Raw genomic sequence first — 14,962 nt, 5'->3', positions numbered from 1 at the left:
ACATGCATAAATATGTAGGCCTACATATCATACTTGCCTGTTGAGAGGAGTTTATTTCAGCATCATATAAAATAAAACAATAATGATAATAATAATATTAAAGCAAACACAGCTCTGGTATCGGAATAGTATCGGTATCGGCCGATATCCAAATTCAGGTATCGGGATCGGATCGGAAGTGAAAAAATGTGGATCGGTGCATCCCTAATATATATATATATATATATATATATATATATATATATATATATATATATATATATATATACACACTATAAAATTAAGACATTTTTAAATGTATAGCACAGCTGTTTAATGAGGCAGCAACATATGATAGATAGAACAGAACAAGAAAGGCTATAAATAATCTTTCATTGCGCAAAAGTATTATGAAATGCTCCAACATAGTGCGGCACAAAGCACTTATGCGCATCCGGAGCACAGAATGATGCGCTTGAAGCAACATGGAGTCGCAGTGCGTCGAGTCCGCATTGAAATGTTCAAAGGACAAAGGAAAGACATATTGACGCGTAGAGTATTATACAGCATCGGTTCCCAACAGGGGGGTCGCGGCCCACAAGGGGGCCTCAGCTCTGTGAGGGGTCGCGTCATATTTTGAAAAGTTTTGAGCAATTTGCATTAAATAAAAGTCCATAACTTTTTTCTGTTCAAAATTTATATAATAAGCGAGTTCATCATGAATCCATTTTCCAAACTGTGTTTTTGTCTTATCCTGAATCACTATGGTACACCTATAATAAGTGATTACATTGGGACTATTTTACACTGGTTCGGATCGCTGCCGCTGCGGAGTAGCCCAGTACCTGCGTCACTCGTCATAGACGCACACAGAGAGAGAAGTAGTTCCGGCTACAATGTTCTTCCGAAAGACGCATTATTCTGTTAATAAATGCAAGTTTATTATCGCTCGCTATAGCGCCAAAAGCCTAAAAAAATAAAGCCTCACATTGATAAAGCCTCACAAATAACATGCAAGTATCGAGGCCCCAGACAGAAGTCATTTAGTAATAGCCTATATTCATTCTTTTTTTACCTACACACAAGTGTGAATACTGATATTTTTGTTATTGCATTTAAAATAGGGCAAATTTATAGGCTACTCCTAGGCTTACATTTTTAAATTACAAAGGGCCTACTAATGTTTTTGTTATTGTATTTTCAATATTATAGCCTATTATTTGTGCATAAACATATCTGTTTATAGTAAACATAACGTTTGTTTGAAAACAACGTATTTTGTCATCATTGCTGCAAGCTTACAAGAGCGAAAATATCATTAAATGTGAAGGGGGGCCCTAAAATGGAGATCGCTAAACTCCAGCATACATGTTTTCAGTTCTCAGATCATCTATTTTATTTATTTATTTGCAGTACAGAGAAAGCATGGTTGCCAGGTTGGAAAGATTAAGTAAAACACTGAGCGGAAAATGTATCCATTTACAGGGTTCCAAATTGCGAACATCTTTCCTGCTGATGCGACTCAATTTTGTTAAAGGTCACACTGGTGCCACCACCACTTTGGCAAAATGATTAAAGAGTTGTCATTCCTGTTGCATATGAGAAACATGAATGAAATGAAAGTGGAACGAAGCCACGCTATTCGTTTGAGCTCAGGATTCGTACCTTTTGAGAGTAAAATTCAAGCACTTTTTAAGGGCTTTTAAGAGCTTCACACTTTTCCCAGCACTTCAAAGCTCTAAATATCCAATTTTACTGTTATTTTTAATGTGATTTGTAAAACTAACACTTTGTAGCAAACAAAAACTTATTTTTAAAAAAGATGTGAAATTACCACTATAAGTAGCGGTGGCAGAGGAGCACTAATTAACTTTCCCACTCCCTTATATATGGAGAAAAGTTTTTGCACATTACTGTTGTTAATAAAAGTCAATTTTATCTGCATCTCAATTTATGCTCAGTGCTTTTACTGTCAAATTTACAGTAAACAAACATGTAATATTATTAGTAACTGCCATTAATACAAAACAATAGTAATTTTATGATTAAAAGAACTTTATGATTAAAAATCCCCCCAGCGCTACCAAATCAGGTGCTGGCACCATCATCTATAGAACTTAGTGAAACCAAAACAACTGCTCTCAAATGTTAGTCTGAAGTAGAGCTGCACGATTCTGGATAAGTTGAGAACCAAAAAATTGTTGTGGGGGTTTTTTTTCACAGAGATCACGATTCTCCCAGCATTCTGAACAGATAACTACACAAAATAACTTGTAATTTACTATAGGTTCTGACAAAATGTTAATTGCAGTCTATTTAAAATGTACAATTAATTTGAATAAAAAAATAAAAAAATAAAAAAAATGGTTTGAATGAATGATTCAATGACTCACTCATAAATACTTCACTTGTTTCATTACTGGATGAATCAGCCTTTTTAAATGAATCTCTTGACTGAATGATTCAATGACAAATAATTTTTTTTACAGTCACTTATCGCCACCTAGCGGTTTCAAACCTACACGACAACTGCTCTCTGGCTCAGCAGCGGCACAAACACAGATAAGAATGTTTTGGTGTGTTTTTGTCAAAGGTTTAGGCTAAGACACAGGTGAATGGTTGTCACTTAGGAATGAGATCATGTGGATGTTTGAATCGAGATTGCGATCTTTTAAGGATTAATCATGCAGCTCTAGTCTGGATCCCTGATTTAAAGGGTTAGTTCACCCAAAAATGAAAATTCTGTCTGTAATTACTTAGCCTCATGTTGCTCCAACCCCGTAAGACTTTCGTTCATCTTCGGAACACAAATTAAGATATTTTCGATTACAGTGGCTCAACCATAAGTTTATCAAGCGACGAGAATACTTTTTGTGCGAAAAATTAAATAAAAAATAAATACTTTATTCAACTATTCAATTTCCTCTGTGTGGATTCATATAGTGTAACAGCGCAGCGCTTCTGTGTTGTACGTCACACACATCACACACATGACCAGCGTCGGCCAATAGTGAGCCTACGTGCTGACGTACAACACAGAAGCGCTGCGCTGTTACACTACGTGAATTCACTCAGAGGCCCACACAGAGGAAAATGAATAGTTGAATAAAGTCATTATTTTGTTTGTTTTTTTAGCACAAAAAGTATTCTCGTCGCTTGATAAACTTAAGGTTGAGCCACTGTAGTCACTTGGACAATTTTAAACATTGTCTTTTCTAACTTTCTGGGCCAGCAAGTTTCGATCCAATAGAAGCCTATTGAGGAGTGAGCCAGCTTTCAGATTTCATCAAAAATATTCTAATTAGTGTTACGAAGATGAACGAAAGTCTTACGGGGTTGGTACAACATGGGAGTGAGTAATTAATGACAGAATTTGCATTTTTGGGTGAACTAACCATTTAAGAGAAAACCCCTTTACATCTGCCAACCCCAAACACTTTGTGGAGGCTTTCTGCCAAAACAAGATAACAAAAATATCGAATGAAGAAAAAAAAACTTTTCAGGATACCAGTGGGCCAATATCACAGATGACCATTTTCGTTATGTAGAATAAAACTACTCTTTCTAGAGACCATTAAAGTGACTGGATCTTATGCAAGTGTATGACTTTTTAAACAGATGTCAAAAGTACAGTTTTCTTTGTGCTTAAAAACTAGTGCACCTTTTAGCTCTGAAGACCATCTGAGTCCATCAATTTTCTCTGATCCCATGACTAGTCAAACACAGGCCAGGAGACACACAGCTAGACATCTTTAAAGCAATAATCACACCTTTGCAGTCATAACATCTGTGCAATGGTCTGCCAGACAACACTCACAGTTTACCATTCTTACATTACTGTATTCATCATTATACCTATACCTACAATTATGTCTATGTACTATGAGTTAGGAGACACGACAAAACGCTAATGGACAGCTTTGAAAAAAGGTCGCCAAAATACAAAACCCTAATTGCGCCTCATGACAAAAGAAGCAGAGAGACTGTAAAGCATCTATTACACAACAGGAGTTACAAAATTTCAGTTATATCACCACAGGAACATTCCCCTTTTCATTAGATTATTAAGAGTCGAAAATGACAAATTAGACGGTTTTCAAATTATGACAATTTAAATCAGTCATTGTAATCAAACTATATAACTCTTCAAAACCTGAATTCTGATCAAATCTTAGTTGAAAAGGATTTATGTAACAGACTTATAAATGGCTTTAACATCTAATTTGAAGAATGTGTAATGTGTGAAATTGTCAGCCATGGGGCACGTATATTGACACTGTTTTGGATAGGGCAGCAGAGTTAGTGCATTGAGGAGACGTGACTGACAGCAACCATCCAGGATGCAACAAAGTTAAGCAGCAGTGTACTATGTAAATTACCAGTAACATGATACAGCAACCACCAATCACCAATGGAAAGGCAGCACGCATGATGGGTCCCATGAAGTTGGAACATCTACCATCAACCAAATATATGAAACTGCCATCTCCGGCCATTAATCTTGAAGTAAGCATGAAACGTGAATTGCGTAGGGGAATCTTTAGGCACTTCACAACCTTATTTTGTAAATCATTTAAAAAATGATTCTTGATTAGGCATGCTGCGATAGTCATGTTACCGGTGTTACACTGTGTTCAGCCACAACACCGGTTACACCTCCACCTTGATTTTTTTTTATAGTAATAGAAATCATTTAGTTCAGTTAGAGAACAGAGGGAAAAACTCCAACTCCAAACTCCATCAGGTGACAGAATGTAGAGGTGTTCTCCTCTGGCCAAACGATTGAGTGATTATGATTCCAGGCTGCATCACAAGTCAGACTGTGGATTGACATTTCTTCCAGCTCCTTCTCTTTGTCATTAGAATAGACTTAACCGTCAATGTTACGATATGACTAATGCATTAATTCAAGTTCATGTAGATGTGATGTAGAAAGACTAGGTACACTGTTGTCTTCTGGTATGTTTGCACACCGCAGACGGTGAAGCGGAGAACCAGCCACTGGGGAGGCATTTTTCCAGGACGGTCGGGAGCTTGCATTTAAAAACCGCTGGATGGGGGAAGTATTTTGACGTTTTGAAAGACAGGGTAGCTTGTGCTAGCTTGTTAAAATAAAGTTGGCCTGATGACAAAAACAAGGTTGTCACTCACTGCAGAAGATCTTGTGCCAAAGGAGGAAGCCTCTCGACTGTGTTGGAAGTATTTAGGCGTTAAATACAGCGGAGCATGGTTATAGCTAACCATGCTGCTTATATCATTTTCCCAGACCAGAGAAGCAGCAATTCACTGGTTAATTATTTTACCTATAGCTAAGCCCAACTTTAGCTATGAGTGAGTCATGCAGAAAATTTAAAGTAGAGTTAAAGCTCTATTCACCCCATAATTTGATGTTCCAGGTGTCAATTTGCATTAAGCATACCTGTAGTGCAGAATTCCATTTGAAATTAATTAATTTGCCATTAATGCTGGATAATACTTTACACGTCAGTAAAAAAATAAAATAATAATAATAATAATAATGAGACGTTCACTTTGAAAGGTTGGAGTGATTTTTTTTCTTTTTGCATATTGGATGTGTAATTATTTTAAAATCTCATCATTATCTGGTTTTAAATCTCCTTATAAAAATTATTACATTTTCCAATGAGTTTTTTGCATCTATAATTTCATCTATAACCATCTATATCGTGCATCTATATCAGGGATGGGCAACTTCGGTCCTGGAGGGCCAGTGTCCTACAGAGTTTAGCTTCAACCCAAATAAAACACACGAACAAGCTAATCAAGGTCCTCAGGATTACTAGAAAATTACAGGCAGGTGATTTTTTTCAGGGTTGGAGCTAAACTCTGTAGGACAGTGGCCCTGCTCCAGGACCGAAGTTGCCCATCCCTGATCTATATCATCTATATTGTTTATTGCATCTATAACCATCTATATCGTGCAGCTCTAGTTAATCATAACGTTTTGTCATCGGATGCCCATTTTCCACAAGTTGGTATGATTCTTTAGGGTTTTCATGTAAAGTTTGTAACATACTTTGGTTAAAATTCCTCAATGGTTGTGTAAAACACCCTTTTTGCCTCAAAAACAGCTCTGTTCACAGCTACCCGTTTCGGTGCATGTCTCTTTAAATGATGAGCAACTGCTCACCCCACCCCTCTCTTCCATGGGGCGTGTGGACACAAGACACACAAAGTGCTGCCATGGCAGACAGTATACAAATGGCTGAGGGCGGGAATATGCTAATACGGAACAGTCCGTCAGCGGTCGTGGGCGGAGCATGAGCAACATGACATCACATTGCTCAGAAAATCCAACCGGCTTGATTATTGAATGCGTTTAGGCTTTTTGAGGATAAAAAAAAAAAAAAAAAGAGTGAATGGATTTTTTTCATTGTATGGTGGTTGTGTCCACACACTGCAAAGACACATTTATATGCAAACACCATATAAAAGTGAATTTTGCATCCGATGACCCCTTTGAGGTTAGTGGTCGACTGATATTGATTATAGTACCTATTATAGTATTTTTTCACAGAAAAAGAAATAGTTGAAAATATGAAGTAATCTGTAATCAACAGTGGATTTAGTAATCTGGCAAGTCTGTGTACACGGAATCATGTTATGCAAATAAAGACAAGGTAGCACATGAATACAACATAGCAACTGGATAAAGTCCCTTTCGGGCAAGTCATTTCACTCTGCGGCCATCTTTGAAACTCCACTCGGGCAACCATTTCAGTCTTGCAAGTGCAGCTCCTATCTCTTTGAATGGGGAAACATCAAATTCTCTAAAACTGTTCAATAAGCTTACGATTAAATTTCATATTTGAAATTACCAATGACAAAAAATGTCTCAAACTTTAATTCTAAACACTCAAATCATGACAAAAAAAACTTGTGCACATGCCGTTTCTATAGCAACCGGAGCTGTAGATGCAATGACTTTACCAATTGCCGATTGGCTCTTTAACTTAGAAGGCAGGGCTTATTCAACCATGTTGCACGATGCACTTTCTCCTGTTCATAGTAATATGAGTGCACCAACTTTCTATATATAAAGTGTTTAATATAGCGCACAGCATAGTTTGATAAAGGATTTAAAGTTGCTCCAAAATGCACAGAATGACCGTTACATTTTTATGCTATCTACAAATGCACACTTCAGAAAATCTCTCAGCTGATTTTCTCTTCACCAAAGTTTGTGAAATTAAATGTTCATTAGAAATATATATATATATATATATATATATATATATATATATATATATATATATATATATATAATTTTTTTTCTGCCAAATCAGCTGGATTTGGGAAAATCAGCTGGAAAACACATCGGCTTTCACGTCAGCTGGAAAAACAACTGAAAAAGATTGCAACAATATTGTTCCTCTTTGTCTTTATAATTATAGCAGTGGTGGTGGGAGAGGTGACTTCCCTATTCTCATAGAATTAAAACAATTATTAAAACGTTATAGTTTTAGTATTCATCCATAAACTACTTCCCCTTTAATCCAGTTGGCTTTGTTCTGCTGTCTAGAGAACAATAGGAACATAAATGTCTACTTTTTTGCCAGATAATAGATTGATCCAAGCAATATTCACAGGAGCAACAAAACTGAAGTATCTTCGAGAGAGTCTCTCATCAGCATACATTATCATAAGAGACCCTTAGCAGTTACAGACAAGGTGATGAGTTCAGTGTGCTGAGCTTCAAAATGAGATAAGCAGCTCACAGGGGCCTGTCCAGACGCTACGCTTCATCGGCGTCTAAGTGTTCTCCTCGTTTTAACATCGCCGCTGACGGTGTCAGTGTTCTGAAAGTTTCTAACTTCACCTCATTGATTACTTAGTCAACCAAATGATTTGCAAGACCCTGGAGGAGTTCCGACCTGAAAAAGCAATTATGCAGAGGAAATGTAAAATAGAGTTTGGGCCAATTAAAGATTTTCATTTCTTGGTCTGCTGGGAGCTCCAGGCTGCTGTTTTAAGAGTCAGACTGCCGTATCCATTACTGTGTGATATTAAGCAGGGTTTTACACAAGTCTACAGCCTGTAACACTGGTGTCCTGAGCATTTACAGCACTTATGGTGCAGATCCCCTCAAATAAGTTTTATTATTTATAATTATAATATTATATATTTTTTTTTTAAATCAGTGAGTGATGGGTCAGTTTATTTCAGGTCTGTACTGCTACAACCAACATCACAATTACATGTGAAATTCCACCCACATTCACTTCCACATTTCTTTTCTCTCCTAACAACACAATTAAGAAATGAAACTGTGACGGTTTGTTTTTTGGCATTTTATTGAGTATGAACAGTAGAAGTAGTCTAAGGCAGGAGTCTGCAACCCATTGGCATGCGGAGGGATAATAACTGGCACGTGACAATAGCTAAAGAGGTGTATTTAAATAAAGTTAAAGTCCCTTAAACTTGCATACATTACAAACATACATTTTGAGGTAATTAATCCTCAGTCTCACAGCCTGTTTATCATATTAGGAACTACAAATACTATTAAACTGTAAGATAAACCTGCACTAGTGTGCAGATCCGACAAACCATTCACGCAACCAGAGGTTTCTGTGATTATCCCTCAGCATGCCATAGGTTGCTGAGCAGGTAAATCTGTCCATCACCCAGTTTGCTCTGCTCAATGTTCCGCTCCGTGTGTGAGCTCTCTGCTCAGTCCCTCATGGGCCAAGCGAAAGCTCCACTCATGTATCGCTCACGCTCACCGGAAAAGCTAAATCTGTTCAAATAACATGCAGAAATGAAATTTCTCTATAGCAGACTTGTTTCTGTTTGCAATAGCCCTATACTGTGCTGTATAGCCATGCTGGGAAACGCTGAGAAAATGACGCTACACTCCCGCTACGCACTGCTTAAATGCTCTGATAATAATAGCTTTGAGTCAGTCAAAGAATAGGACTATGCTTTATTTTGATAATTGGTCAAAAAATAAATGTTAAATCTGATTCCGTTGAATATAATTGAATGGAGAATAATACATTTATTTTAATAGATATTTATTATTATTTTAATATATTTTCAAGGGATTTGCTGATCCGATACTCGGTATCAGTTTCGCCTCCGATACTGCAATTCTTTGTCGGATCGGGTATCGGTCAAACGGGACCGATCCAAATACGATATTGTATGTATACTATTCTGTGTTATTGTTAAGCCTCACAAAAGGCACAAAAACATTATAAAGCACCATCAACTTTTCGTGCAATATACTATAAGTGTTCTAAAGCCATTCCATAGTTTAATGTGACAGAGATAAATACTGAAGTCGTTAAATTCAAGTGCACGTAAATCCTCCCTCCGCTGCAGCTGTCAGTCATTCTCCATTCAGCATTCAAACAGCGTGTCGCGTTCGGTTACGACATGATGAAAAACTGTCCAAGATGATTCAATGTTCATATTATTATACTTGATATGTAGATAAAGGTCTATGGCTTTGCATAAAATGAGTTTATCTTGCTGGAGTTTATTGCTGTTCATGTAACTTTCGCCTTTTCGGGTGTCTTTTAGATCACAACACTGGAGTAGAGAGCACTATGAATTGTTCTTTACACGCACAGTAACTGAAATTTAAAACTGTTATTATTGCATTGATATAATATACTACGCATCAATATCTCTTCAATTTTGCTTTGAACTTATCAATAATAATAATAATAATCAACATTTATTTATATAGCACTTTTCATACATGGAATGCAACGCAAAGTGCTTCACAAACATAAAAACAAATTCACACAATGTCAATATAAAAAAGAAAATACATAAAAATATGAAGCGCTGCGACTCCATGTTGCTTCAAGCGCATCATTCTGTGCACGGGATGCGCATAAGAGTTTTGGGCCGCTCTGTATTGGAGCCTTTCATATAATAATACTTTTGTGTAATGAAAGATAAATAGCCTTTCTTCTTCGGTCCTATCGGCCTCACTAAACAGCTGCGCTAAAGCCTACATTTAAAATAAATATTTTAATTTTATAGTAGGCTATATATTATATATAAATATATTTATAATGTCTTTCACTAAATGTTTAGATTTAGGCTAATACAATTATGGTGCACTCATGATTTTTCTAGCGTAATATTTGCTGCTGAATTTTCCACTGACCTAGTTTTTAGTATTTTGTCAGATTATTATGATCATATAATTTTTTTCATTTGTTGTTTTTCTTTCTAATGATGTTTAACACACATAAAAAAAAAAAGAAGTTATTATCAGTTCAACGCAGAGGTATAGAAATTATTTTCTTTCTTTTTTTTATCACTGGGCTGATATCGGATCAGTATCGGACGATACTCAGAATTTTTGGTATCAGATTGGTTCTGAAAAAAAATGGTATCGGTGCATCCCTAAAATATTATGTCCAATTTTAGTGTGATACTTTAAATAAAAGTGTGGTTATTATTGGCTTGAATTTGAAAAATTCTGATTCAGTAAAATTATTGAATTTAATTAAAAAGTCTAATAATAATACAATTATACAAAAAACTAATTTAAAATAAGAAACTGATTATTTCTTAAAAAGTCATTTTCGGTTTTCAGCCAAGTGCATGCAGATTTTGTGGTTTTGGCCCAGAATTTTCATTTCGGTGCATCCCTAGTTCTCACATTTTACTGGCCTTCAAATTACATCTCATCTGAATGCATCTTCTTAAAAAGCCATTTGTGCAAGTGTTATACCTAAACCACCGTTTAACCGGTTCAAGTTTCATACATTTCTTTTCTTTTTTCTCAGAGCATTATTTATGCAATTGTAAATGCATTCAAGCCAATTCTGAGCACTTCATATGCACACAGAAAAAAGAAAAGAAAAAAAAAAACATTACTCAAATTGCTAATAAATGTAACAATTAATTACAAAGAAAGAAACTGCAAGCAACACATTGAATTAAACGTGAAAAAACTGAATCAGTATTTTCATTCGATTGGAAACAGTGTCTTGTTCTAATTGAATGTATTGATTAAGTATACATTATATATTGTCAAATTGTTACATCCGATAAAATAAGGAAAAAATGCCCTTATACATTTCAAAATTCCCTTTAAATCAGTTTAAGTGGAAAACTTCATTTCTGCCACTGCTGTAAACTAACCAAGGCATCGAATATGAAGAATATGAAAAGCGGACCATTACAGGCTAATGGTCCTAAGTAAATCACACACAGCAAAATATTATCTAAACTGTCGTTACTGACAAAATCCCAGAAAATATTGGAGTATGATGTTTTTCTTTTCTTTTTTTTTCAACATCGTATACTAATAACATCATCTTTTCAAAACCCCATGAAGATCACTATTCAAAAGACATCTAATAACTAAACTGCACACACAAGCCGAAGTAAAGATTTGCAGGACAAAGCATAAACTATCTTAGTAACCACAAGTAATCTTGATGTTTTCTTCCAAGCATTCACGTGCACTTGTAAATGATGCTGAATATCCATCAGAAACACCTGATGAAATAAACTAAAGTGGAATTCACCAATGCTCTTGCACGTCTCCTAATCAGAGCAAAAAGCCACTGCAAAAACTGCTGACAAACCCTGTTTAACCCTGCAACTAAAGGACATTCAAGGATGTGTCAAGGACTTTAATGATGATACATGCTCCCTAATTTCAATTATGTGCATTATGCCAAATATGGACTTCAAAGTCAAACGTAGTAATGTTTAGATACAGTCTTGTTCAGTAAATTAAAGTAGTTTGTCAAATGTTTCAGGCAAGTAAACAACCACACACACAAAAAAAAAAATCTAGGGCAGCTCTATACAATGTGGTAAGTAAGTGCTTCCCGTTGAGATAAATGGGTCAAACACCTGAACGACACTGTCAGCACACATAACAACTGATTAACACAGGAACGCTGGAACAAATCAGATATCATTTGAACATTAAAACAATTCCAAAGGATTTTAGGGGGGAAAAAATTATCCATGAACAAAACATACCTGTAGTAGAGGTGTTAAAAAATTTCCCAGGGTCCTCTGGCACTTTGTGAGCACTTCTCTCACTGCTGAGAGTGAAAGGGGCCCTGCTGGGGGCCACGGCCTCCACGCTGGCAGGCTGGTTCACCCTACTGTTGGGCTCCAGCGTCAGACTGGCCTGGGAGCCCCCTGTGGACGTCACTTTGGGTTTAGACTGGGCTACGCTACGAGACGTAACCGGCTTGGATTCGTCGTCACTGTCAAATCCGAACGGATCCTCTGAGCCATCACCTTCTGAGACCTTGGACCTCTTGGTCTGATCTGTTAACTCAGTCTTTAAACCAGGCCTCTTTGCTCCCACCTTGGCTTTGTAAGTCGTCTCACCCCATTTGGTGCTGATCGTGGCCCTTTTATTGGACAACACCTCGTCAAACTTGGAGGTCCCATCTCCTCCTCTTCGGCTGTATGTTTTTCCAAATCTAGACGTCATTGTGGCATCCGTCTCATATTCCCTGTAAACGATAAAAAATTGTTTCATGAACAACTCACTGGCTGTTTTGCAATCAAATGCTGACTATTAACAATTTGCCTCAAGATTAATCTGTTTATAATGAATAAAATCAACATTATTCAGCATTCTTCATGTCTGAACCTAAAAGATATTGGGGCTACTTATTATAAAACAGATGTAACTCATTCAAACAAGACAACTACCTGCGCTTCTGTGCTGATAAAACATAGGAATCAGAATAATTTTATGATGAGTTGGATTTCTATACACGTCTCACAAATAACAAAGTAAAAAGGGTTAAAAAGTAACTGTGTCCAACATAAGAAAAAACAATCTGATGCAATAGGCCTAAAAACTGAGAAGTGTAAGCTTTGATATACACAACAGCTAATGAAAAGCAGTGCAAGTTCCAAGATCCTAACTTCTATAACAGCTAGGCCTGTCACAATTATTGAATTATTGTCTGATCGTGGTTATTTGATCTAATCATAATTATTTGAGATAATCGAAATAATAGTGCACTGTAGTATAAATTTCTATCACATTTTGCCAAAAAAACAACACTAAAAGTACAAAGACAGTCAGGACGAAATGAAGGTTTGTGGGTTTATTAATAATTATTATTATAATTAATTATATAAATACTAATTTAATACTATGGGCCTATCATTATATTTTTTTATTATAATATATTATTTACTACTGTACTCCAAGTAAAAATATAACATTACACTAACATAAAACATAATTAAATTGTTAACCGCAATATTTGTATGACAATTAATCATCAGCAGAAAAATTCATGATTGTGTCAGGGCTACTAACAGCACTAAACAGAACCAAAACCATTGATTTTAGACAAGCCAAGGCTGTAAAACTGTAGGCCTATTCCTTGAACTAAATGCCATGGCACATTAATATGGCAATCATAAAGTACCATGGTATTACGACCTTCATAATTTGAGTCCACCATTGGCTTGCAATCTAGCTAGTGCCAACCAAGCAACCCGAACAATATTAAACAAAATTTATTATATAATACCTTTCGATATTTTTGCAAAGTTTGTGACTTTACATACACAAAGTCATCCCAAATAACTAAATAAATAGGTTTAAAGAGTCACTTTGTGCTCTACATAAGAAAAACTAATCTGGTGTAATGTGCTCAAAAAGTGAGAAGTGTAATCTTAAAATGTCCTAACAACTAATAAAAGGCAGTGCAATATTGTGGCTATAATAGCACTAAAAAGAACCAAAAACTATCATGAATATTAGAGTTCAATTCCATGAAGTAGCCTACAAAGTAAATGGCATAGCACATCATTATGGCAATCATTCAGTACCATGATATTACCATCATAATAACTCATAGCCCGCCATTGGCTTGCAACCTAGCTATTTCCAGAACTGGACAACCACAAAAATATTAATCATAATTTATGCTAGAAATCCATTCCACATTATAGCAAGCGCAGCGAATTTCCCTCAATAATCAGTAATAAACTAAGAAAGCTAAAAGCTAGTGTTATCCACACGCTAATTCTATTTATTTTACCTGCTGTCTTCTGTTTATCTGTCATTTTAGCAACTTTCTTTTCTTTCGCTAAGCAAATAATACATCAACGCAACGTTTTCCCTTGGATTAAAACGAAAGAGGGTCTAAAAACTAGCACAGTTGATAAAAACAACATATCCATGCTAACGGCTAATTGGCTAGCAAGAGGATTAGCATGAAGAAGCTAGCAGGCTAATAAGGCAATGCTGTGAAATACACTTATTTTCCAGCATTAAAACTCATTTAATACTAGGTTGCAATGCATATTTAGAATGTACAGAAGAAGTGAGCCCACAGCAGGACCAAATGAGGTTAAATAACGTTACTCGCCAGGTTGGTGAAGAGAGTGAATCCGGGCCTTTGAGTTCCACTAATACTATAAACAAACACAATATACTGACACACACTGCCTCACGACCTCCACCGACACAGTTACACGTGTATATGAGATATGAGTTTCGATATAACTAAATATAAAAATTCACAGGCTTTCTATTTGAGTTTTCCTCATGTATTTCTCCCTCAATTGTTTCGGCTCTGAAACACCAACGGCCTCCATTCGCATTCCCCCTCCTTCACGTTTTCGCATCACGACAATCGCGTCGCGGCAGAGGCGTATCAGTCTTGACCAATCACAGGCCGCACTATGCATCCGTCAGAGGTTTTTCGAGGCGTGTGATTGGCTAGTTTAATAAAGAGTCTTGAACTTGAACGCGATGGGCGTCACGTACTTCTTCTCATTGGATTATGGGGATTGTAGGCACTTGTCGGGTTTATGTTAAGGAATTTAATAAAATAATATTGTCATAAAATATATACACACCCAAGTAGGTTATATTCAACTATGGAATCTTTGGTTAGTACAAAAACGGCTAACCAGTTATTAAACTGAATGGAAGAATAAGTCGGTTTAGGATTGTCAACATTTTGGGGCAAAAGTGAATGCAGCAAAC

The 14,962-nt window shown here is 36.3% G+C and overlaps 1 protein-coding gene across 1 annotated transcript in view; it reads right to left on the bottom strand.

Annotated features, from left to right (window-relative positions):
* waplb (WAPL cohesin release factor b) overlaps positions 1–14,607 on the bottom strand; it is a 61,978-nt gene extending 47,371 nt beyond the window's left edge. The window contains exons 1-2 of the mRNA XM_082151396.1: positions 14,340–14,607; positions 11,968–12,455 (exon numbers count right to left, since the gene is read on the bottom strand). Of these exons, the coding sequence (XP_082007522.1) occupies positions 11,968–12,433 (466 nt within the window). The 5' untranslated portion in view covers positions 12,434–12,455; positions 14,340–14,607. The remainder of the gene's footprint in view (positions 1–11,967; positions 12,456–14,339) is intronic.
* Between the last annotated feature and the right edge of the window lie 355 nt (positions 14,608–14,962).

This window comes from Leuciscus leuciscus (assembly GCF_965113295.1).
Source record: "Leuciscus leuciscus genome assembly, chromosome: 21".
NCBI lineage: Eukaryota > Metazoa > Chordata > Actinopteri > Cypriniformes > Leuciscidae > Leuciscus > Leuciscus leuciscus.
This window is presented reverse-complemented; position numbering and strand designations above follow the sequence as displayed.